This window comes from Haliotis asinina, chromosome 15 (genome assembly GCF_037392515.1).
Source record: "Haliotis asinina isolate JCU_RB_2024 chromosome 15, JCU_Hal_asi_v2, whole genome shotgun sequence".
Classification (NCBI taxonomy): Eukaryota; Metazoa; Mollusca; class Gastropoda; order Lepetellida; family Haliotidae; genus Haliotis; species Haliotis asinina.
In genome coordinates this window covers 992,559-1,017,349 of record NC_090294.1, presented here as the reverse complement: position 1 = coordinate 1,017,349, position 24,791 = coordinate 992,559, and the positions used below count along the sequence as shown (strand labels likewise).

Sequence of the window (24,791 nt, the reverse complement as noted above, 5' to 3'; positions counted from 1 at the left end):
TCAAGACTCAATTATTCCAGTTATACCACTCACACATGTCAAGAATCGTAATTTGCAGATATACCGCTGAAATATGTCAAGAATCAAGTATTTCAGTTATACAAAAGCAATCTGTCGAGACTCAGTTATTCCAGTTATACCGCTCACACATGTCAAGAATCAAGTATTCCATTAATACCACAGCAACATGTCAAGAATCAAGTATTCTAGTTATACCACAGAAACAAGTCAAGAATCAAGGATTTCAGTTATATCACATAAACAATTGTGTGGAATGAATGTGTTCAACATTGTTGAACTGTATATAGTTGTGTAAAAGGCCAATGACAGTAAGCTTGTCCATACTCTTGTCTGTGTTTCCTATCTGTCTGCCCTTAACTTTCCTTAAATTTTGAAATAATACAAAGTTTTCTTACCACAGTCAAGTTTTCCTCTCCCCAACCCCCAGGCTGTGGAACATAATGACCTTTTTTTTTACATAGAAACCTCTTGCCCTTGTACACTCATATCAATACCAGGTCAGGTTTATCTTTCTTTATCTACACTTATTTAAATGTCTTTGAGTGAGAGTGAATGAGTGAGTGTAGTTTCAGGGCCACACTCAACAATATTCCAGCTATATGGCAGCAGTTGGTAATTAATGTGTCTGGACCAGACAATCTAGTTATCATCATCAAGAGCATCTACACAGTCAGGATACAACGACAACAGCCAACTATGTCACCATCTACACAGTCAGGATACAATGACAACAGCCAACTATGTCACCATCTACACAGTCAGGATACAATGACAACAGCCAACTATGTCACCATCTACACAGTCAGGATACAACGACAACAGCCAACTATGTCACCATCTACACAGTCAGGATACAATGACAACAGCCAACTATGTCACCATCTACACAGTCAGGATACAATGACAACAGCCAACTATGTCACCATCTACACAGTCAGGATACAACGACAACAGCCAACTATGTCACCATCTACACAGTCAGGATACAACGACAACAGCCAACTATGTCACCATCTACACAGTCAGGATACAATGACAACAGCCAACTATGTCACCATCTACACAGTCAGGATACAATGACAACAGCCAACTATGTCACCATCTACACAGACAGGATACAATGACAACAGCCAACTATGTCACCATCTACACAGACAGGATACAATGACAACAGCCAACTATGTCACCATCTACACAGTCAGGATACAATGACAACAGCCAACTATGTCACCATCTACACAGTCAGGATACAATGACAACAGCCAACTATGTCACCATCTACACAGTCAGGATACAATGACAACAGCCAACTATGTCACCATCTACACAGTCAGGATACAATGACAACAGCCAACTATGTCACCATCTACACAGTCAGGATACAATGACAACAGCCAACTATGTCACCATCTACACAGACAGGATACAATGACAACAGCCAACTATGTCACCATCTACACAGACAGGATACAATGACAACAGCCAACTATGTCACCATCTACACAGTCAGGATACAATGACAACAGCCAACTATGTCACCATCTACACAGTCAGGATACAATGACAACAGCCAACTATGTCACCATCTACACAGTCAGGATACAATGACAACAGCCAACTATGTCACCATCTACACAGACAGGATACAATGACAACAGCCAACTATGTCACCATCTACACAGACAGGATACAATGACAACAGCCAACTATGTCACCATCTACACAGTCAGGATACAATGACAACAGCCAACTATGTCACCATCTACACAGACAGGATACAATGACAACAGCCAACTATGTCACCATCTACACAGTCAGGATACAATGACAACAGCCAACTATGTCACCATCTACACAGTCAGGATACAATGACAACAGCCAACTATCTCACCATCTACACAGTCAGGATACAATGACAACAGCCAACTATCTCACCATCTACACAGTCAGGATACAATGACAACAGCCAACTATGTCACCATCTACACAGTCAGGATACAATGACAACAGCCAACTATGTCACCATCTACACAGACAGGATACAATGACAACAGCCAACTATGTCACCATCTACACAGTCAGGATACAATGACAACAGCCAACTATCTCACCATCTACACAGTCAGGATACAATGACAACAGCCAACTATGTCACCATCTACACAGTCAGGATACAATGACAACAGCCAACTATGTCACCATCTACACAGACAGGATACAATGACAACAGCCAACTATGTCACCATCTACACAGACAGGATACAATGACAACAGCCAACTATGTCACCATCTACACAGTCAGGATACAATGACAACAGCCAACTATGTCACCATCTACACAGTCAGGATACAATGACAACAGCCAACTATGTCACCATCTACACAGTCAGGATACAATGACAACAGCCAACTATGTCACCATCTACACAGACAGGATACAATGACAACAGCCAACTATGTCACCATCTACACAGACAGGATACAATGACAACAGCCAACTATGTCACCATCTACACAGTCAGGATACAATGACAACAGCCAACTATGTCACCATCTACACAGACAGGATACAATGACAACAGCCAACTATGTCACCATCTACACAGTCAGGATACAATGACAACAGCCAACTATGTCACCATCTACACAGTCAGGATACAATGACAACAGCCAACTATCTCACCATCTACACAGTCAGGATACAATGACAACAGCCAACTATCTCACCATCTACACAGTCAGGATACAATGACAACAGCCAACTATGTCACCATCTACACAGTCAGGATACAATGACAACAGCCAACTATGTCACCATCTACACAGACAGGATACAATGACAACAGCCAACTATGTCACCATCTACACAGTCAGGATACAATGACAACAGCCAACTATCTCACCATCTACACAGTCAGGATACAATGACAACAGCCAACTATGTCACCATCTACACAGTCAGGATACAATGACAACAGCCAACTATGTCACCATCTACACAGACAGGATACAATGACAACAGCCAACTATGTCACCATCTACACAGTCAGGATACAATGACAACAGCCAACTATGTCACCATCTACACAGTCAGGATACAACGACAACAGCCAACTATGTCACCATCTACACAGACAGGATACAATGACAACAGCCAACTATGTCACCATCTACACAGTCAGGATACAATGACAACAGCCAACTATGTCACCATCTACACAGTCAGGATACAATGACAACAGCCAACTATCTCACCATCTACACATTCAGGATACAATGACAACAGCCAACTATGTCACCATCTACACAGTCAGGATACAATGACAACAGCCAACTATCTCACCATCTACACAGTCAGGATACAATGACAACAGCCAACTATGTCACCATCTACACAGTCAGGATACAATGACAACAGCCAACTATGTCACCATCTACACAGTCAGGATACAATGACAACAGCCAACTATGTCACCATCTACACAGTCAGGATACAACAACAACAGCCAACTATGTCACCATCTACACAGTCAGGATACAACGACAACAGCCAACTATGTCACCATCTACACAGTCAGGATACAACGACAACAGCCAACTATGTCACCATCTACACAGTCAGGATACAATGACAACAGCCGACTATGTCAGCATCTACATCAGGTCATCACCTGATGAAGGAGTAAGCATTAACTCTGAAACGTTGTGTTCTCATATAAAGAAGTTGATATCCATAAAATCTTCATCCTTATGCATTTCACTTCTAAATGCCCTTCAAAGACTTCAGACAAAATAAGTTCCATATTTACTGAAAAACAGTTTTCTATCTTTCATTTTCGTGCTTAATTGTTCCACCTGTCCACTTACATGCTAGCTAAGTTTGGAGATGAGAAGTACATTCTTTTGCATGTCCTTACCTATAAAACAGGAAGCTGCAAGAGAAAGCTATGAAGACAGCAGGTCAGTCAGTGAGCAGATGTTGTGTCATACCACAGTAACTCTCCAGGGTGACAACCAGGCATTGACAGCATTCAGCATGAACAGTTAGAGACATCTACATGCAGTGGGACTGAGCAGCCACTGCTTTGTCATGGGTAGTTAAGACAAGTGTGAACCAGCAGGCACTGGTCTGACCCAGAAACACAATTGTGGCATGCCCTGTGAGGTTTGGATCTAAACAATATTCACATCTCTTCTAATCTGTACTTAATCATATAAAAATTTGGTAATAATGATAATCATAGCTCGGTAATTTGGTAATAACATTCATTATAGCTAAATACATTAACCATATATATATATATCCCCATTTATCCAGCACATAACTGTACCTTTCAATAAGCACAACACACCTGAACATGTTAAACCTAGTGGAAGTGTCAATATCTGATAAGCACTTACTTAAGTTCAGAGTTCACTCAAACAGTAAATAATCAAGCAATCATATTCTGGGACATAGTGGCTCTATAACTGCAGCAAGTCTACCAATTATTGTAGATCAGGTGACGCTTGCTAATTTGTAACTTACTGGTCAAGCACCAAACACGCCATCATTGTCATAAGCTCTGGAGATATTACAAGAAGTCACATCCCTGGCAAACAACCAATGTCGAATCAGTAAAGTAGTATTTTCTATTCAGCTGGGAGACGAAAATGTATGCACCACAATGACATTTCCCTTGATGAATGGGACCAAGGCATATAAATGCAACAAAATTTCTTGTTTTACCCACCAAGAAACACTAAAAGCATACAAAAGGAACAGTATATCATCATCATCATCATCATCATCATCATCATCATCTAATGAAGTAGATATGAAAAGCTGTCACAATGGGATGAGTCCTACTTGTTCACAGGTCAGACAGAACTTGCAAAGACACTTAAAACTATTCATCAGCCCATGGCTTTACTAGAAGTGGGCACTGGTTTACTTTGCTTTAAGCAATATTCCAGTGAGGGACACCTGAACTGCTACGCTACCACACTGTCACCTGTTTACTAGCAGGCTAGAGTTCCTACCTAACAATGCAAACATAATACCACGTGATGAAATATGCACTTAAACACACAAAAGCTTCAGCTGGTACTAGGCGTTATTCACAAGAAGGTGCTGACAGATAATATTTGTGTCTAATATGGAACATAAATGATCTGGCACAGAGTTTGGAGAAAGTAGCAGTCCACAGGATAGATACGTCATCATTACTCAAACACAGAAGTTGTATATCCATAGAATATCCATTTTTGATCACACCCTCTGCTCACTGCCACAAAGAGAAGTATTATAATATTTAGACCTAACACAAGCAGACATCTGTCAGTATTCAACCTTAAAATGATAGGAGCTCTTCACAGCATGTGGCAACGCGACATATCTATTGTTCTGAAGAGTGATAATCATGGCAGTCATTATGCACTGTGATTATACATATCTTGTAATGATCTCCCGTAGTTGCACAGACACAAACATGAAGGTGACCTGGTAATACAGGGGATGCTACGACAGAGACAAGATGGCAAGTGATCTAAGACACAATTTAGCAACACTTACTTGAGACAAGACTGTATGGAGAGACACATAGCAGCTGAAACACTGAGAGAACACTGTGACACAAACATGAGAACGAGACAAGAGTTTCCCTGACATTCACACAAAAACCTGTGTTTGTCATGAGACCCAGTCAGCACACACGCCTCCAGCAAGCAGGTTGTCAACTCAGGAAATAAGTGTTCACTTCGTACATTCATTATGCAGCTGTTAAAGGCACAATGCCAACAAAATCATCAACAAGACCTTGGAGGGAGACAAAGAGGCAGAGGTCATGGACACTTGGACCTTGGACTGAACAAGTGAAGCACAAGAGGTAGACATTTAGGTCTTGTGAGGAGGAACAGAGGAGGCATGGGTCATAGACACACAGACCTCGTGGGGAGGAACAGAGGAGGCATGGATCATAGACACACAGACCTCCTGGGGAGGAACAGAGGAGGCATGGGTCATAAACACACAGACCTCCTGGGGAGGAACAGAGGAGGCATGGGTCACAGACACACAGACCTCCTGGGGAACCAAATGAAGAACATGTCATAGATACTAAGACCATGACAGACACATGAAGACACAGACTAACGACACAGACACAAATTATAGCACGAACTAATGACACAAACTAATCAATAGACAAACTGTCATACTAATGAGCCTTATACACATAGCAATACAGAAAAACTGTCACACTAATGAGCCTTATACACACAGCAATACAGACAAACTGTCACACTAATGAGCCTTAGCAATACAGACAAACTGTCACACTAATGAGCCTTAGCAATACAAACTGTCACACTAATGAGCCTTATACATATAGCAATACAGACAAACTATCACACTAATGAGCCTTATACACATAGCAATACAGACAAACTGTCACACTAATGAGTCTTATACATATAGCAATATAGACAAATCGTCACACTAATGAGCCTTATACACATAGCAATACAAACTGTCACACTAATGAGCCTTATACATATAGCAATATAGACAAATTGTCACACTAATGAGCCTTATACACATAGCAATACAGACAAACTGTCACACGAATAAGCCTTATACACATAGCAATACAGACAAACTGTCACACTAATGAGTCTTATACATACAGCAATATAGACAAATCGTCACACTAATGAGCCTTATACACATAGCAATACAAACTGTCACACTAATGAGCCTTATACATATAGCAATATAGACAAATTGTCACACTAATGAGCCTTATACACATAGCAATACAGACAAACTGTCACACGAATAAGCCTTATACACATAGCAATATAGACAAATCTCCACTACACAGAAAGAAGATACTGACAAACACAGATGTTACCATTAGTAGTAGTTTTTTGTGATAACCGACGTGATGAAAACACATGCCCTGGTTCCTACTGCGTCATTAAAAGTCGTACGTGTCAAGCTAGATTCAATCCATGAAGAAGTCACAAACCTAACATCTGTAAAGTTAAGCTTCAGCTCATTCACCAAGTCTGAGCCCTAAGGCACTGGAGCTCACCTGAAAATTTCCACTGAATTAGACTCCAAGGTCAGGAGAACCAAGCTCCAAGACAAATCTTGTCTGCTTATTTCTCTTCTACGATCATAAACCTTACTGCAAACTTGGTCATGTTAGCGAAAAACAGAGAATTAATGCAAATCACTTCATGTTAGCAAAAACTGAGCTGTTGGTGGCTGAGCAAGTTAGGCATCTGACGTTGTGGCCTTACTATTAGGTGATGGCGTAAGTTTGAATCCCAAATAGGACACAACTCCCTAAGAAAGAGTAAACCCAAATGTAATATGTTACATTTGACCACATTCTAAATGGCATTGTGTATTCATAGCAGGGTATATCACAGAATGGACTTTGTGTTCGAAGCAGGTATGACAGACTTTGACAGACAACTTTCTAATATATTTACAAGTAATTATAGCTTCAAACTCACAAACCATTTAAAAATGTATGATAATTTAAACAGGGAAAGAACTCTGAAAGATCTTGGATGAAGACTTCAATGATGAGGTAAGAAAACCAAACAGATACCATAAACTGTTACACAAAACTGCATTGAAAGTTACATGCAATCTAATTTTTATATGAAGTTAAAAATACACACATACCAATATGAGTCCCACAGGAATTAAAATGTAATTAGTAGCATTCAATTGCACCGTGTTTAAGAATTCTTATTTCAGTAAAATACCAATCAACATCACTCGTACACATAAGAATGGAGCAGGATGTTAGCATTCATAGAGTGATCTCCCTTTGGGAATGCTCAAAAGGTTTGTTCCAATGTCATATCACCGTTATGTCACAATGGCTGTCTAATTAGCATTGTGATGCAATAAATATCAGTCAAAGATAGGCAACTTCCAGCTCTCTGGTATGTCAAAAACTCAGAAAATACCCTCTTAAGTATTTCTTAAAAGCTTTTTATCTTCACTGCATACTTTGAATGTTCTAGTTATGTGAGCTGGTAATAGACAACAATTCATCATGAGTCCACACATAAAAAAATATAAATACTGCGCAGAAACAATGTCTAGCTGATATATTCAATACCTTTTGGTAAGACTTCGTAATACCAAGATAGCAACAATCTAAGTCTTTGAGACTCTACACTTACCTAAAGCAAGTGAGTTTAGTTTTACACCACACAGCATTATTCCAGCTATATGGTGAACCTTTTGTGACTTTTAATTAGTAAGTTGTGACATCACACATGAACTTACAGACAATCAATCAACCAAAAATGTGCCAAACTGACCAATCCCCATCAAACTGGATGTTTCCACAAACTCAGTCCCTGCCCTCACCTTACCACAACATGTGTCATTAAACATCTAAGTAACACAAATATCAATAACAACATATACATCACCACTACAGTGAGTGATTGCGTATGTTTTTGACACTTTTAGCAATATTCCAGCAATATCACAGTGGGGAACACTAGAAATTGGCATCATACATTGTACCTATGTGGGGAATGAAATCCAGGTGTTAGGCCTGACAAGCAAATGCTCAAATCACTATGGTATCCCACTGCCCCAGCTACACATATATATCTGAACTAACGATCACCAATCAACACTAACATGAGGCCAAGGTAAAGATATTTCTCACTTACATCTAGTTCAGCTAGAAGTCACCATTACTGACAAACATCAACATTGACTTCTGATTCAGATAAAGATGAATCACAGTATTTGCATCCAATCAAGCTGAATATGTGCAATACAACAAATTCTAATCCAGATGGAAATATATGTCTTAACTACAATGCAAGTAAACACTGATCACTTCTGTACACAGGATACTAGTTTGCCTCACAGTCCCTGAATCACTACTGTCTAACTCTCTCTGCAGTGCAAAAGACCTAATTATAGTAAGTCTAGATTCATCCAGGGTCTGAGTCTCTGCTCTCCCTGGCTAGATTCATCCAGGGTCTGAGTCTCTGCTCTCCCTGGCTAGATTCATCCAGGGTCTGAGTCTCTGCTCTCCCTGGCTAGATTCAACCAGGGTCTGAGTCTCTGCTCTCCCCGGGGCTCCTTTTCAGTGCATAACAGGCTTGTTTGTTACTATCAAAATGATATTTATTCAGGGACTAAGCATTAGTCTACACAGGATACATGATCTAAGGCAGGGCTCGGATCCATGAATCAGTTGTAACCGTTGGACTTCATTTTTTATGTGGACTCCTCCAAAATCCTCAGCCTGCCCCTGTGAAACAGTGCTTGGATCATGGGATGTCCTTGTGCTTTCTGTTCAACATCAAGGAGACTTGATCAGTGCCAGTCACAAACTGTGACAGGGAACCTGACCAAGAATCAGAAATTTTCTTTCAAATACATTTTGAAAGAGACACACATGCTCTAAAACACAAAGGGTTCTGATGTGTTGCATCACTCTGTGTTTTCAGATTGGTAAGCACAATTTCACTTCCAACTATAAACATATTTCTAACATTATGGAGTCAAAAGTCTCATAATTATCAGACACGATACATACATATCCACTGACCTTCCAAGGGTCTGGTTAGCCAACCTACGATGATAGTCTTCATGTAATAGCAGTGAAAGCTGTTCTCAGGCAATTAAGAACAGAGAAAGCAATACATGCATCAATATTGATGAGACACCTTTCTATCACCATGGTAACAGGAACTGACATGAACAGACATGAAACCATGTTCAACCACAAGGAAAGTTGATACCTAAAGAAATTCCACTAACAGTCCTGATCAATATATAACCCTGTCACTCATGTACCCAGGCATGCAGTGTGTCTTAGAGATGATGTATTCATACAATCGTGTGTTAGTTATATATACCCACACCTGTTCATATCTCAGTTTCAAGCACCTCTGCTTTCTAACCGCCAAGCTCATGAGGATGGACATGTAAATTTAACAAAAATTTAAGAAATAGCTTCATATTCAGTAGAGGTTGACAGACAGTACTCTGGTTCTTGTCACATCTCTTAACTGATAATAAAAGTTTTACTGGCCCTGATTCAAATAATAATCTGCATAAGACAAGTGTGTAGAAACCACTTCCTAAAGCATGCTCATAAGGAAGGCTGTCTGTCATAACAGGCTAACTGCTCATCATGAATATACAAATGTAACAGAATTTGCCACTACAGGTTATCTCATAGAGACAGCAGCAGCATTATGAAACACGTTTCAGATACAGGCACAACATCCACAAGACGCTGTCGTCTCCTGGTGGTAACAAACTGTTGTTTTCTTGTCCACTGTTACTGCTTGGAGACTATTGCCTTCTTTGTTGTTTTAAAATACCGCTGATGTAGCTACCAGATAACTCAGTGGCACATTCTGATTACATTTGATAACATGATTATACTCATGATAAGCAATCAACATGTCAAAAAACTAATAATCACAAATATCACCAGTAGGAATTAATTATTATTGATATGAAAACAGTGTAACTGATAATCATTAATATCTTACACAAATTTTGTTTGATAGATATACTCACATAACGCATAAAATTAGGTTCTTATTTATGGGGTGCTTGCAGATAATGGTCAGTACTCTCTTTTCTGTGTAATCCATCCATGTCACATATCACTGGTGTGAAATACAGTCTGTGATTTCTTGGGGCATTTGCGCTTAAAGTCACTTCTGCAATATTTATCGCTAAGTGATAGACAATTAGTTGATATAAATTACCCAAGGTCCCATCAGGTCAAGTAGATGAACAGTCACAATGACTCACATAGCCACTTACAATATGGCTGAAATAATGCTCATCTGATACTCACTCCTACAACCATCTCATCCTTCCAGGTAGCCACCTGCTGCTAGATAGACACAGAGACAAAGTTGCATGCTTGTGGTAATCCATAGGTGTTAAATGAGGTGAGAGTACGGAAGGACTGAATCCCAAGAGACCTATGCTTGGAGCAGCAAATCCCACTGACACCAGGACACTCTACTATTTCAAACAACACTGTGAATGTATGTGGGACTCCTCAATAAAGAGGAGATGAGAAATGCACTTTTGCAGATTAATTGTTCTAGTAGAGCCCTGTAAGACAGTGGTTTCTTGTTCTAGGAGACGTCCTATGCAATACAGGTTTATTATTCTAAGAAAGCTCTATCAGACTATGTGATACAGACTTACTGTTCTAGGAAAGCCCAGTGGGATACAGGTTTATTGTTCCTGCCAAGTCCCATGGGATACAGGTTTATTGTTCTATGAAAGTCCTATGGGATAAAGGCTTATTGTTCTAGGAAACACCTATGGAATACAGGTTTTTTGTTCCAGGAAAGCCTAATAGGATACAGGTTTATTGTTCTAGGAAAGCCCCATGGGATACAGGTTATGGACTTCCGTTGTCAGCTCTGGGTACAGTGCTGAGAACACAGGAACCATTATCAGGCAGACAAAAATATGTTGAAATTATGAACAAAAGATTCAAATTGTTATTTTGCACAATAGAGCATGTTAGTACCATTTGTATGAAGAAAGTGTGAGAATTAAAAAGGCAGTATTCCGGCTGTGACAACAGCCTGTACATGGAGAAGAACAGGCATGACCAGGAATGACTGTGAGAAAGTAATGATCCATACCATCCATGTATGATGACTGCCTTCAACCATGTCAATCTGACCTGCCTTCAACCATGTCAACCTGACCCACACTCCCTTTCCAACATGTTCCTCTTACAGCCTGTTACTCTGACTGTGAAACTAATGAAGAAATGATGTTGGAAATGGTTAACATAAAACTGACTGAAGAAACAATCATTCAAAATTTCTCAGTGATGAAACTGTCTTACCTTGTCTTCTCAAACTCCTTCAGAAAGGCTGGAGTCTCATTGAAGAGATCGTCATCAGACTCTTGGCCTGAATCACTGCCAGCTTCCAACTTGGACAAATCATCTGGAATACAAATACACCATTGGTTTTATTGGCAGCTAATCCCAAACCCAACAAAAAGGCTACAGACTTTTCCCAGGAATCAAACTGAATGAATGAGGTGAGCACCTTGATATGGCCTTGTACAGTCACCCCTTAACCTGGATCCTGTTATGAAGCCATGAAAGTGTCACTCAAGGCCATTTGATCATCAGAAACAACCATATGTAGCATATGCGGAGGTTGTCTAAAGTAAGTCCTTCAAATTAAGCCAATGTCAACCAGGCAGTGAATGGGTAACCGATAGAATAGGGCCTCACATGGTGCTTGGATTGTATTCTACCCAGGGAGCTGACAAAAGAGAATGCGACTGCATACCTTTTGGAAAGACACACATATACACTAGCAACTGATTCCCGAACACCAATTCCACATCAGTACCTACAGAGTACAATACGTAAATAACATAAGTCAAAAAACAAAATGTCTTGAACTTTGAGGTTTGGCCAGAATGTTTTAACTGACAGGTGTTATGTGAGTGAGTGAGTGAGTTTACTTCAGGTGGTGAGTGTGTATCTAGCATAGTATTTGTCAACTTCTGTGAAATTTACATTTCCTTCATTAGATCCTGCATGCTTTTAAAACATTTCACAGACATAATTTTCAGGTATAAAGTCCCTGAATGTGAAACTGTAGCCCGAATCACCCAGACAATGTAGTTCCCTGCATGGAGCAGAGACCGACTGTGGTGTGCAGGAAACAAGTTTCTACACTTCTCTATGGACAATACTCACTGAACACCAGTCCACAGTCCATCTCTTCCTGGGCTCGTTAAACCAGTTAAACAAATGGTGGTATTTGTTGACTATCAAACCTACTATATTTCCAATATATGTCACTGTTTTCAAGTCACATACGCAAAGTTACATGCAAATGCCTCGGTTTTAAACTTCACAAAATTTTTCTGTCCACTGTTGAATAAATAATGCGGTAATAATTGTGATGAAAAGCAAATGGTGAATGTGACATGTTAGTCTAATTATGTAACTGAAGAATATCAGACAATCTAACTTAGTCAATGGACGAATGTATTACATTCTGTGATATTGTAGGATGTTCTGTGATGTTCTATGTTTATCTCAGTTATATATTACGCTGTTGTTTAAAGTGACATACTTTTATGATGGCATACTAGTTTAAAATCAAGAGCTGTAGAAATCTAGTATTTTTATAGTCCTTCAATGGCAGGTTTTTATGTTCTAATTTTTTCTTATTTGAATATTGATATAAATTCTTCTTGTTATGAAATATATGCAATATTGTCCATGTGATGCCAAATTCACTTACTCTGTGTTTATGTTCTGTGATGTTTAATGGTGTACCGAGATATTGTATGATGTTCTATCATGTACCTGCTTTATCTACTGTGTTCTGTGATGTCTACCTGCTTTATCTACTGTGTTCTGTGATGTTCAGCAAGGTTTTTGGTTCTATCACTTTTCACCATATTCAGTGATGTTTGATGACACTGACTTACGTTTCAGAGTGCTCTATAATGTTGAGTAATGTCTGTCAGAAATGTTTCACGTCTTTCTTTGACGTCCAGTGATGTTTTATGATGTTCGATGTCCAGTGACGTTTTATGTTCATATTGTTTTCGGGATATACAATGTTCTATGATACCATAAGTAAGACATTTGCACAGGCATCCAAACACTGATTTACTTCTGAAATATCTGTTTTAATAATACCTTGAATAACGGTTTACAAATTTGGAAACAAACATTTTCTCACCATGGTACGGTATGTATTGCGGTACAAGCCCTTCGGTTCAGTCGTTTTGGTTCGGTATATGAGATATGATGATAATGCAGAAAACTGACCAGAGGAGCCAAGCTAAACCTTACAAGCCAAGCCAACCTTACAAACCTGCTTAATATCAAGGGAAACAAAATAATCACAATCTTTGTTATTTTGAATGAACAAAACTGTCATTACATAAATTATATCAAATGAATTAACACAACACATCAGCAAATGGCATGTGATCCTTACAAGCATGTCAGGAAATACTGCACACTTGGCAAGTCACCAGAGATGTTCATGGTTTTTTCAAGAACATAAGTCTGTGCACTGGACAGACTTGCTCTTTGACAGGTAACAATATTTCCAGCTGTTATTATTATATATACTACAAAAAAAGTATGGGAACACCACATATACATATGCACCACATATACACTGAAACATGGTGAGATCAGTTATACTCTTAGGTAAATGTAGCTTTTTGTGAGCTTAATGGGAACTTTGAACGAAATGACAGGACTTGCATTCATGTACCTGATTCAATATCTGTTGAGTCTGAGTGAAATGAAACAGTGTCAAAAACAGCAAAAAACAAGGGTGCTGAAACACACCCAGGACCATGTCTGAGTGAAATGAAACAGTGTCAAAAACAGCAAAAAACAAGGGTGCTGAAACACACCCAGGACCATGTCTGAGTGAAATGAAACAGTGTCAAAAACAGCAAAAAACAAGGGTGCTGAAACACACCCAGGACCATGTCTGAGTGAAATGAAACAGTGTCAAAAACAGCAAAAAACAAGGGTGCTGAAACACACCCAGGACCATGTCTGAGTGAAATGAAACAGTGTCAAAAACAGCAAAAAACAAGGGTGCTGAAACACACCCAGGACCATGTTTGAGTCAAACGCCTAAATACAAAACACTATTACATGTGGAAGACAGACTTTTCATTAGGTTTTCCATGTATCAGATCGTCTACGTATTCTACCAGTCGTATTTGGATAAACCAGTCGTATCTGGTTATTTTATAATTACAAAATGTAACAACTCGTCATTAATGCAAATGATATGGTTACATAATGTATGCATAATGTATTCACTGACAAGGTTTCTGGTATAAATAGCTGTATCCAAAATCAGTTCAAATCTCGAGAAAAGAAATAATTTCTGGATAATAATTTAGGCCAATTCATACCCTTTGCAGCTGTTTTCTGGGAAAATATACATTTACTTTCTTCATAGGTGCCCTCATGAAGAATACTCACAGAATAGTTCAGAAGTTGATCAGAGAGTGCTTTTCAAAGAGCAACATGCTCATAAATTAATACCATTACCCCTCATTTCTAGTTACAACTGCTCTAAAAATATGAGTTTCTTCAAGGAATGTATTTTTGGGACAAAGACCTGCAAATGATTATCAAATGTATATGAAGACAAATCATCACCTGAACCACCCAAAATAATCTAAGTCAGATGTCCTTGAATTCCTCTGTTACACAAAGAACACTGATAAATCTTTTTCTTGGCCAAAATTGGTTCAAAAGAATCACTTCTACTTTAAGCTTTTGGCAATTTCTGTGCTAAATATTATCAATGTTTGATATTTTCCTGTGGATTCTGCGAAACATTACAGCTTCTTCTATGCAGCAGCCAAAAACAACAACAGGTATCTACATAAGAAACAGCGGGGAATCAAACTCAGGTCTTCAGTATGACAAGGGAACGCTTTAACCACTAGGCTAACCAACCGCCCTCCTTTAGCAAAACATGTTTTTAAAAACAAGTGACAAGAACAGAAACAGGTCAACTCACCTTCTTCCTTCTTTGGAGCTTCTGATTTTTCCTCTTCGGCCTCTTTCACAACTGTCTCTGACACTGCTGAAGTGAGTTTAGGAATCCTGTAGGACCCCAAAGCGTTGCCCACATCCGTAGTTCGCCTCAGTGGAGTTTGGGTTGGTCTGCATGAACCTGGGGATTCCGACATGGCACTTGACGTTGAAGTTGCAGATGGTTTGGCTTTAAAGGCAGGAGACTTAACCAGATTAGCCTTAAATTTAGATAAACGTAAGCTGTCTAATACCATTTTAGACTTTGATGGCTGCCGCACAGTTTCAGAGGTGTCAACATCCATGGGTTCAGGAATTTCATATGAATCCTCACTTGCATAGTCCATAGTTCTTGTTCCATCTTTGTTCCTAGGGGAGGCATCTTGTGAAAGAAACCTCCTGATATCTGCTTTAGGGTTTTTCACAGTTTTTCCAAGTGATTGTGAGCTTCTAATTTTGTTCCTATCCTTGACATCGCCCTTTGTCCCTGACTCATTGCGATGTCTACCTCCCTCTGAGGACTTGGGACTAGATGTGTAGGACTTGGAGTTGGGACTACTGTGATGGCGACGCTTTTCTCCATCAATGTGCTTCTTCATAGGCTTTGTGGAATACCATTGGTCAGTCTCCAGATCCAGCTGCTGTTGATTTGATGACTTCTTCACCCAATCACTGATATCTTTATGACTCATTCCACGCACCTTTTCAGAAAACAAGGACTCTCTGCTTTCTGTTCCTAACGGGATCAACTTTAAAGCTGATCCTTGTGGAGATGCCATAACTGACACAGGCGACCTCTCCACTTGATTTGGTGATGATTCTTTAGGACTGGCAGTTGGGCCCTTCCTCCTGTGATCATCACTCTGATCACTTTCAGGTTTCTGTGACTCTTTGGTACCTAGAAACCCCTTGGTACTCAAATCAGTACAAACTGAACTGCCTCCTGCTGAACCCTCCCTGACAAGTACTGGACGTTTTGAGGTGGCACCTTGCTTCTTTGTGTTTACAAGCAATAACTTGTCTTCTAAATCTGACTTTGCCCTATGGACATCCGTATCACCTTGCAGTGGAGATTTGGGTCTTACACCTGGGATCTGGGACGAAGAATTGGAGTCTTTTGTTCTGAAATCTTCATCCTCTTTACCCCTATTCTCTACTGATCTTGCTGAGGGCACAGAATACCTACGTGTCACCTTTCCACTTTGACAATGTGCCACAGATTTAGTAACATCCTGTAAGTGTCTGCTCACATCATCCCTCGACTCTACAGCAGTATTTCTAGCTTGTCCAACAGGGCAGCCTACAGACAAGGATCTGGACAGTGTCGGTCTGTGATCTGCACCATTTCCATCACTTGTATATCCAGCACCCTCATCTAAATCAGGAGGGATTCCCCAATACCCACCATCTGTCAAATTTTCAAAGCTCTGTGGTCTGCTGCTGATTGCCTCTGAAGATCTGCTGCTATACTGCTTGTGATCCTCGTTCTGGGAAACACTTCTTCCTGAAGAGCTCACTATTCCTACAAAGGCAACAACTATGAATAAAAAGCACAATACAACTACATGAGTTATACTTAACTTCTGTCAAAATCATGGGATTGATGGCAAAATGCACAATGTTCTTATCGACTGGCTTAGTCTATGGAGACAATAATTTTCAGTCTCACCCTTTAATGTAAAAATGTTTCTTCTGAAGAGTCTGCCCACAACCAAGCAACAGAATGTCTAAAGCAAGCACAAATGACATTCTTTAATACGCCCTCCATGCATGACAACATACATGCTGTCTACATTCAACAATACATACAATCAATACCTCTCCAGGTACATATTGCCAGGTAAGGAATTTCCATGTATTATGCAATAACACTGTATGTTGAATAAGACAGCAGACATTAATATTTAAACACTATGGAAGGAGTCAGTCAGTATGTGAACCAGACAACCAAAGGCTGAAAGTATAGGCTTTCTGTAACTTCTGGACAAGATAGCAAGACACACCACCTCATCTGCAGCTGGACATCACAACAAGCAAATGCAGCAGGGAGGCAATCACGAAGCACTTGGATCTATTCTTGCACTGAATGTCCATAGGGACCTATACTGTAGTACTAAACATGGTGGACCACTGGCTCCCAATACTGCTACAGCACTAAACATGTTGGACCAGTGGCTTCCAATACTGCTACAGTACTAAATATGGTGGACTACAAGCTCCCAATACTGCTACAATACTAAACATGTTTGACCAGTGGCTCCCAATACTACTAAAGTACCAAACATGTTGGACCAATGGCCCCCAATACTGCTACAGTACTAAACATGTTGGACCACAGGCTCCCAATACTGCTACAGCACTAAACATGTTGGACCAGTGGCTTCCAATACTGCTACAGTACTAAATATAGTGGACTACAAGCTCCCAATACTGCTACAATACTAAACATGTTTGACCAGTGGCTCCCAATACTACTAAAGTACCAAACATGTTGGACCAATGGCCCCCAATACTGGTACAGTACTAAACATGTTGGACCACAGGCTCCCAATACTGCTACAGTACTAAACATGTTGGACCAGTGGTTCCAAATACTGTTACAGTACTCAACATGTTGGACCACAGGCTCCCAATACTGGTACAGTACTCCACATGTTGGACCACAGGCTCCCAATACTGCTACAGCACTAAATATGGTGGACCACTGGCTCCCAATACTGCTACAGTACTAAATAAGGTGGACCACTGGCTCCCAATACTGCTACAGTACTAAACATGTTGGACCACTGGCTCCCAATACTGGTACAGTACTAAACATGTTGGACCAGTAGTTCCAAATACTGCTACAGTACTAAATATGGTGGACCACTAGCTCCCAATACTGCTACAGTACTAAATATGGTGGACCACTGGCTCCCAATACTGCTACAGTACTAAACATGTTGGACCAGTGGTTCCAAATACTGCTTCAGTAGTAAACATGGTGGAGTGAGTCAGTTTGGTTTTACGCCGCTTTTAGCAATATTCCAGCGATATCACAGCGGAGGACACCAGAAAATGGGCCTCACACATTGTACCCATGTGGGGTATCCAACCCGGGTCTTCGGCGTGACGAGCGAACGCTTTACTCACTAGGCTACCCCACCGCCCCAAACATGGTGGACTTCAGGCTCCGAATACTACTACAATACTATACATGTTAGACCAGTGGCTCCCAATATTGCTACAGTACTAATATGGTACTTAACAGCAGTATTGGGAATTGGTCAAAGGCTTACAACTGGTGACAGTTTCATTTCCAACAAGCTATCATCGAACAGAATTGATTAGCATCATTTTTCAGATTTTCTTGTTCAGGTTGTTATTGCAGGTACACAGAAAATGATGCAACTTGTTGAAGTGATCACTAGCATATCATTGGCATAAACTTCCTGGCATCTTTAAGAAATATCCAGTCAGTGAAGCATGTTTTCTAAGAATTAAACACTTTTACCGAGACAGACTAGTTCGAAGATACACTTCCTTGTCAAGTTTTTCAAAGACGAAAACAGTAGTTCCAAAATCGTTTGTGTTTGATTATGAGAAAATGTGATTAATCGCTTGGTTGTTTGGTCAGTGCAACCAATCTATGATTATTTCAATTAATGGGGTCACCACCAGTAAACACATGTGATGGGTTAGTGACTGCAGGGAAGTAACTTAGTTTAATCAAAGCATTAACAGGGGGAAAAGCAAAAAGTGATCACTTCTGATGAGAAATTCTGAGAACAGCATGAATCATGCATACCTAGAATCCTCCGGTTAGTAGGCATCAGTCAGAAATATCAGGCCCCTGCCCTGCCCCTTCCCCTGCCTTAATGGCAGCGGTCTGTATATAATTGAGTCTCGACCAGACAATCCAGTGATCAACAGCATGAGCATCAATCTGCGCAATTAGGAGCCGATGATGTGCTAACCCTGTCAATGACACTTACCACCCAATCCCATTAGATGCCTGCTACGACAAGCAAAGCACTGAGCATCACTCAATGTTGTTATGACAGTGTATTTTCTGCAGTTTGTATTATCATGGATTAATATTGTGATAGTTATTATTGGGTCACAATGTTTAGAGTTCATAGTGATAGTTATTATGGTTCACATCTCGTATCACGGTAATAGTACTGCAGTGGCAAGCTTTTTAAGGTAACGCTTTAGACTCCCTTTAGGTGCTCTTCTGTATATGGCTAGGTGTTTTGACTGTTGGTAAACACAAGATCGAACAATAAAATTCAAAATTAATGGTAATGTGGTGGAACAGAGGTCAAATGTTCCAGTACCTTTGACTTTTATATATGGCTGGTTGTTGTGTTGACGACACACACACACACACGGACTTATACTCAGAGTTATACTGGAGTTGTGTCATCATTCAGAGTATCTACATCTGTCTGCCTCTTCGTCAAGCCTGACCTACATTAGAGATCAACACATATGTGCCTGACCGCCTGCTGTGTAAGATTTAATTTGTCACTGAAAACCAAGACTTTGGTGAGTTGATATTATATACTAGAGAAACTGTGCATACAAAAAATTAAAAATCTAAATTTATCAACATGCATGCATGCATGTTCCGTGAAGTCAGTGGTTTCGTCCTTGAGATGTGCAATACATTGTTGCACATACATTCCAGGAAAGAAAGATAGAGCAGATGAATGCTACACGATACTGCCACTTTTGAAAACTCAACCCCTGCCCTTGCGATCGTTCAAAAAATTAAACGGCCATTGAAACGCATTACAAGGCTAACATCTGCCCATTGTCATGAGGCCATTGGGATGGTCTTTGGGGGAATGTATCAACGATTGGTGGCTGCACATTTCCATGGCCACTGGAACACCATTTCCGCACTGTGAGAGTCTACCAGAACACCAATGACATCACTGATTGGCCATGTTCTGGATGTCCATGTGTAACAACGCCAAGACATTACAGGAGGATAAGGATGACCCACCTTTACAACAGGCTTCAGACTGCAATGATGACTGCCCGGATCATCCCAAGACTTCACCATATTCACCCCAACACAGTTCGATGTTTATGTGTCCAGCTTTAACATTTCCCATAGTGATGGATGTCAGCATGCCTACAGACACGTGGGATAACGTTGTGCAGAAGGCAGTGTCTTCGAGAGGAATTGCTTGGAGGTGGTTCCATGATGATTTAGAATGGCATAACAACACACCAAAGAACTCTTTTGGTGATTGTTCAGGGAAACAACTGGTGTGGGCTACAGGGATCAGATTCTTCGACCTGTGGCAATTCCTCTTCGGCATCAACATGGCCCTGAGTTAACATTCCAACAGGACAATGACCGTCCTCACACGGCAAGGGTTGCTAAGGATTCCTGCTATGAATTGTTATCGTACTTATCAACTGGGATAATATTTTGACAATGCGTGCTGAGTGAGTGAGTTTAGTTTTACGCCGCACTCAGCAATATTACAGCTATATGGCGGCAGTTTGTAAATAATCGAGTCTGGACCAGACAATCCAGTGATCAACAACATGAGCATCGATCTGCGCAATTGGGAACCGATGACACGCGTCAACCAAGTCAGCGAGTCTGACCACCCGATCCCGTTAGTCGCCTCTTACGACAAGCTGAGTCGCCTTTTATGGCAAGCATGGGTTGCTGAAGGCCTATTCTACCCCGGGACCTTCACGGGTCTTGACAATGCGTAGTTTCTCTATGTGGCTACTATATTTGTGACCCATTACTTTAGATTTGATTCATTTGCATTGTATTAGAAACCTCTATTGTGAATCTTTGTACCTTGCTCTTGTCTGCTCAATACATAATATTGAATATTTTAGACTAGTCTGTGTTATATTTTGCTGGTTCTGAGGGAGATTTATTATACCTTTTGTCACAGCAAATTATTAACCGTAACAATGTCCAAGTAGAGGGGGTGAGTAGTGAGCATCATTCAATGTCCAAGAAGAAGTGATGAGCACTGAACATCATTCCATGTCTGAGCATGTTTGGTGAGCACTGAGCCTTACTCAGTGTCTGAGCATGTTTGGTGAGCACTGAGATCTGACATCAGTGTTTAGCTGTGGTGATGTATATCAGGTTCTCAAGCACATTCTAATGAAACCACTCATTAAATATCTCATTCATACAAAATTATACCAAACAATCTCGCAAAAAACAAAAACCCATAACACAATAATTTCACTATTTGCCATTTTAACAAGAGTCATCAGAAGATGATATATCCCCCCAAAGGACAAATCACCTGACAGTTACTTATTGTATTTATAGACAAAGCTTGAATTGTTTCCATGGAATTCATAAAAATATAAATGCCATACAGTCAGGCCGCTTTAGTCCTCATTACACGTTAGTAACTCATTACCTGTTAATTCATTAATGCGGTGCTTCACTCTCTGTATCCGGACATTAATTACCAGTAACAGATTAGCTAATTACACATAGTTTTGCTTCATTAAGCCGGCGGTACATCAAAAAGGTTCGGATAACCCCCTCACACCGTGAGCTCCATTCAGTGGTAATTGTTAAGAGACACTTCCGAGTTGAACATGTCATTAGTTTGTGATTTTGATCAATTAGTAGGTCTCACTTTTATTTAGTTTGAGTAATGCCTGTCATGCTTACTTGCTGCATAAAACACTGATCGTGTCAAAATTAAAAGATTATAACATGGACGACACAAAAATGGCTGGCACAAAAAAATCGAAAGAAAGAATCATAATCGCCCTTGTGTGTAAACACAATTGGATCCATCAAAATCAAGCCATTTGTCATCACAAATTCTAGACGTCCAAGGTGTTTTGGAAGAGACTTTAATCCAGAAATGTATGTCCGATGTCGGCTTAACAAGACAGCATGAATGACATCGGATATGTTTTGTGATTGCCTACGATCATTTGACCGACAGATGCGATCATATGATCGACACATGATCTCATTTTGTGACAATGCTGCCAGTCACAAATGTGCCAATTTCAAACTGACCAACATGAAAGTTCATTTCTTGCCCCCCACATGTGACACCACATCGCAGAACTTTCAAGGCCCACTACAAGAAATATCTCATCAAGCATTTCATCTAGTGTGCTGAAGATGACCGGCCACAAATGATTAATCTCCGAGAAGAGTTCTTTCACAAGTGAGTTTTGTTACGTGTATGTACAATCTATCCAGACATGCTTGTATGCACTGATTGGTTGTTATATGAATATTCCAGTTGTTATGTCTACAAACTGTAATAAAGTCCTTTGAAACTTGTATACATCCGTATGTTTTTGTATTGCCATGTCAAAGGGAAGTAGCTGTACTGTAGTGGTGTTCATACAAGTTCATTTCAGTAGTCCGTATGTTTCGCTATCCACTATTTTGATGAAAAACACAAGTGTCCAGGTTAACGCGGAATGATTTTATATCTATAATGAGAAAAAGTCAAAAAGTCATCATTTCAAGATCTGTCTCAAATATCTGCCAAGATCTTTTGAAAGATATGAAATGGTTTTCGAGTTGTGCTCCAGAAATGAAGTCCGAAACGTTTCCATGGAAACCGAGAAAATAATAAATCACAAAAACCTGTAAATACCAAAAGCACCACTTTGGGCTCTGCCACACATATCTACCAAGTTCTGCAGAAATATATTGAATGGTTTTTGAGTTCTGCTCCGGAAATGAAGCCCGCCACATTAGACTATTAAGTGGGGTGATAAAAAGTGTAACAAATATGTATAAATGCTCTCTTAACTTTACAAATCATTTTCCTTTATAACAACTCCATTTTTCAATCTCTTATATGTTCCTCATTACTCACTATTATACTACATGTGTACATCTATAATAAATTGCAAATCTCTATTACTCTCATTTCATATTTTTCAACTTCTTTTTATTTCTGCCTCCCATTTAAATTCCCCTAATGCACAGCTTTCACTTATTTTTCTTTTTGGTGTAGAAACACCACTCTTTCAAAGTTCTTATTTTATGTTACCTCCCATTCCTTAACAAGTGTCGTACCCTGTACACCTATAACTTGGCCGTGAATGCAACAGTACATAAAGCCAACAACTATAAGGTTGTGTCTACAGGGAGAAGTAACATACGGTCCCTACATTCCAGCTTTCATCAAAGAGAGTGAGTGAGTTTAGATTTACACTGCACAGCAATATTTCAGCTATATGGCGGCAGTCTGTAAATAATCAAGTATGGACCAGACAATCCAGTGATCAACACCATGAGCATCAATCTGCGAAATTGGGAACCAATGAGGTGTCAACCATGTCAGCAAGCCTGACCAACCTATCCCATTAGTTGCCTCTTACAACAACCATGAGTTACTGAAGATCAATTCCAATACAAACTTTCACAAGTATTTAGTTCAAGAAGTGTTTCCCAATCAAAGATGCTCTTTTATGTAAATATCTAGTGTTTTTAGTGAAACTGTTGTACAGATTTTTTAAAATGGACAAATCTAGAATTTTAATGTGAGCATGTTTTTTTCTAACAGAACAAGTGTTTTAAACAACTGACTTCAATACTGTTATGAAAGCAAAACTAAGGGCACAATTTATACACACCATATATATTCATGTTGATAATGACGAAAGTACTGAAGTTGACCGTTAAATTAACTATATCACCGTGGTCAGCATGACTGTAATTTAGTTTAAACATACTTTTATTTCGAAATAAAAGAAATAGGGATTATTCACTTTATTCATTCAACAAAAATATAATTGTGGTGACATCATAAAATAATCATTTGAGCATTGTTGGGAAGTGGAAGTGTAATTATAATCAATATGGCAGTAAGAACTTTAAATTCACTACTAATGAAGATCAAAATGCATTATTTTTAAACCTGATTGTATGCAACAAAGGCATAGTTAATTATCAACTGTTATAAAATAATACTACAACATATAGAAATCCTACATAATCCAATGATGATGAATAATATTAAAATACCTATAAAATGGCATTGTTATCAAAACAGTAAAATACTATGAAATCCTGGATGTATCCATGATATATTAACCGGCATAAACTTGTCTCAGGTATCAAGGTGAAATCCAGAATAGTGAATTATCATTATTGGAAAGCACTTACTCATCTTACACATGCAGAGTCTTGTCAGGGCACAGCTAGCTCCCACC

At 39.6% G+C, this 24,791-nt stretch overlaps 1 protein-coding gene across 1 annotated transcript in view; it reads right to left on the bottom strand.

The window, feature by feature from the left end:
* Positions 1-24,791, bottom strand: part of LOC137266465 (mucin-4-like) — an 82,405-nt gene that overhangs the window by 28,498 nt on the left and 29,116 nt on the right. Inside the window, exons 4-5 of the mRNA XM_067801966.1 lie at positions 15,595-17,130; positions 11,898-12,000 (exon numbers count right to left, since the gene is read on the bottom strand). Of these exons, the coding sequence (XP_067658067.1) occupies positions 11,898-12,000; positions 15,595-17,130 (1,639 nt within the window). The remainder of the gene's footprint in view (positions 1-11,897; positions 12,001-15,594; positions 17,131-24,791) is intronic.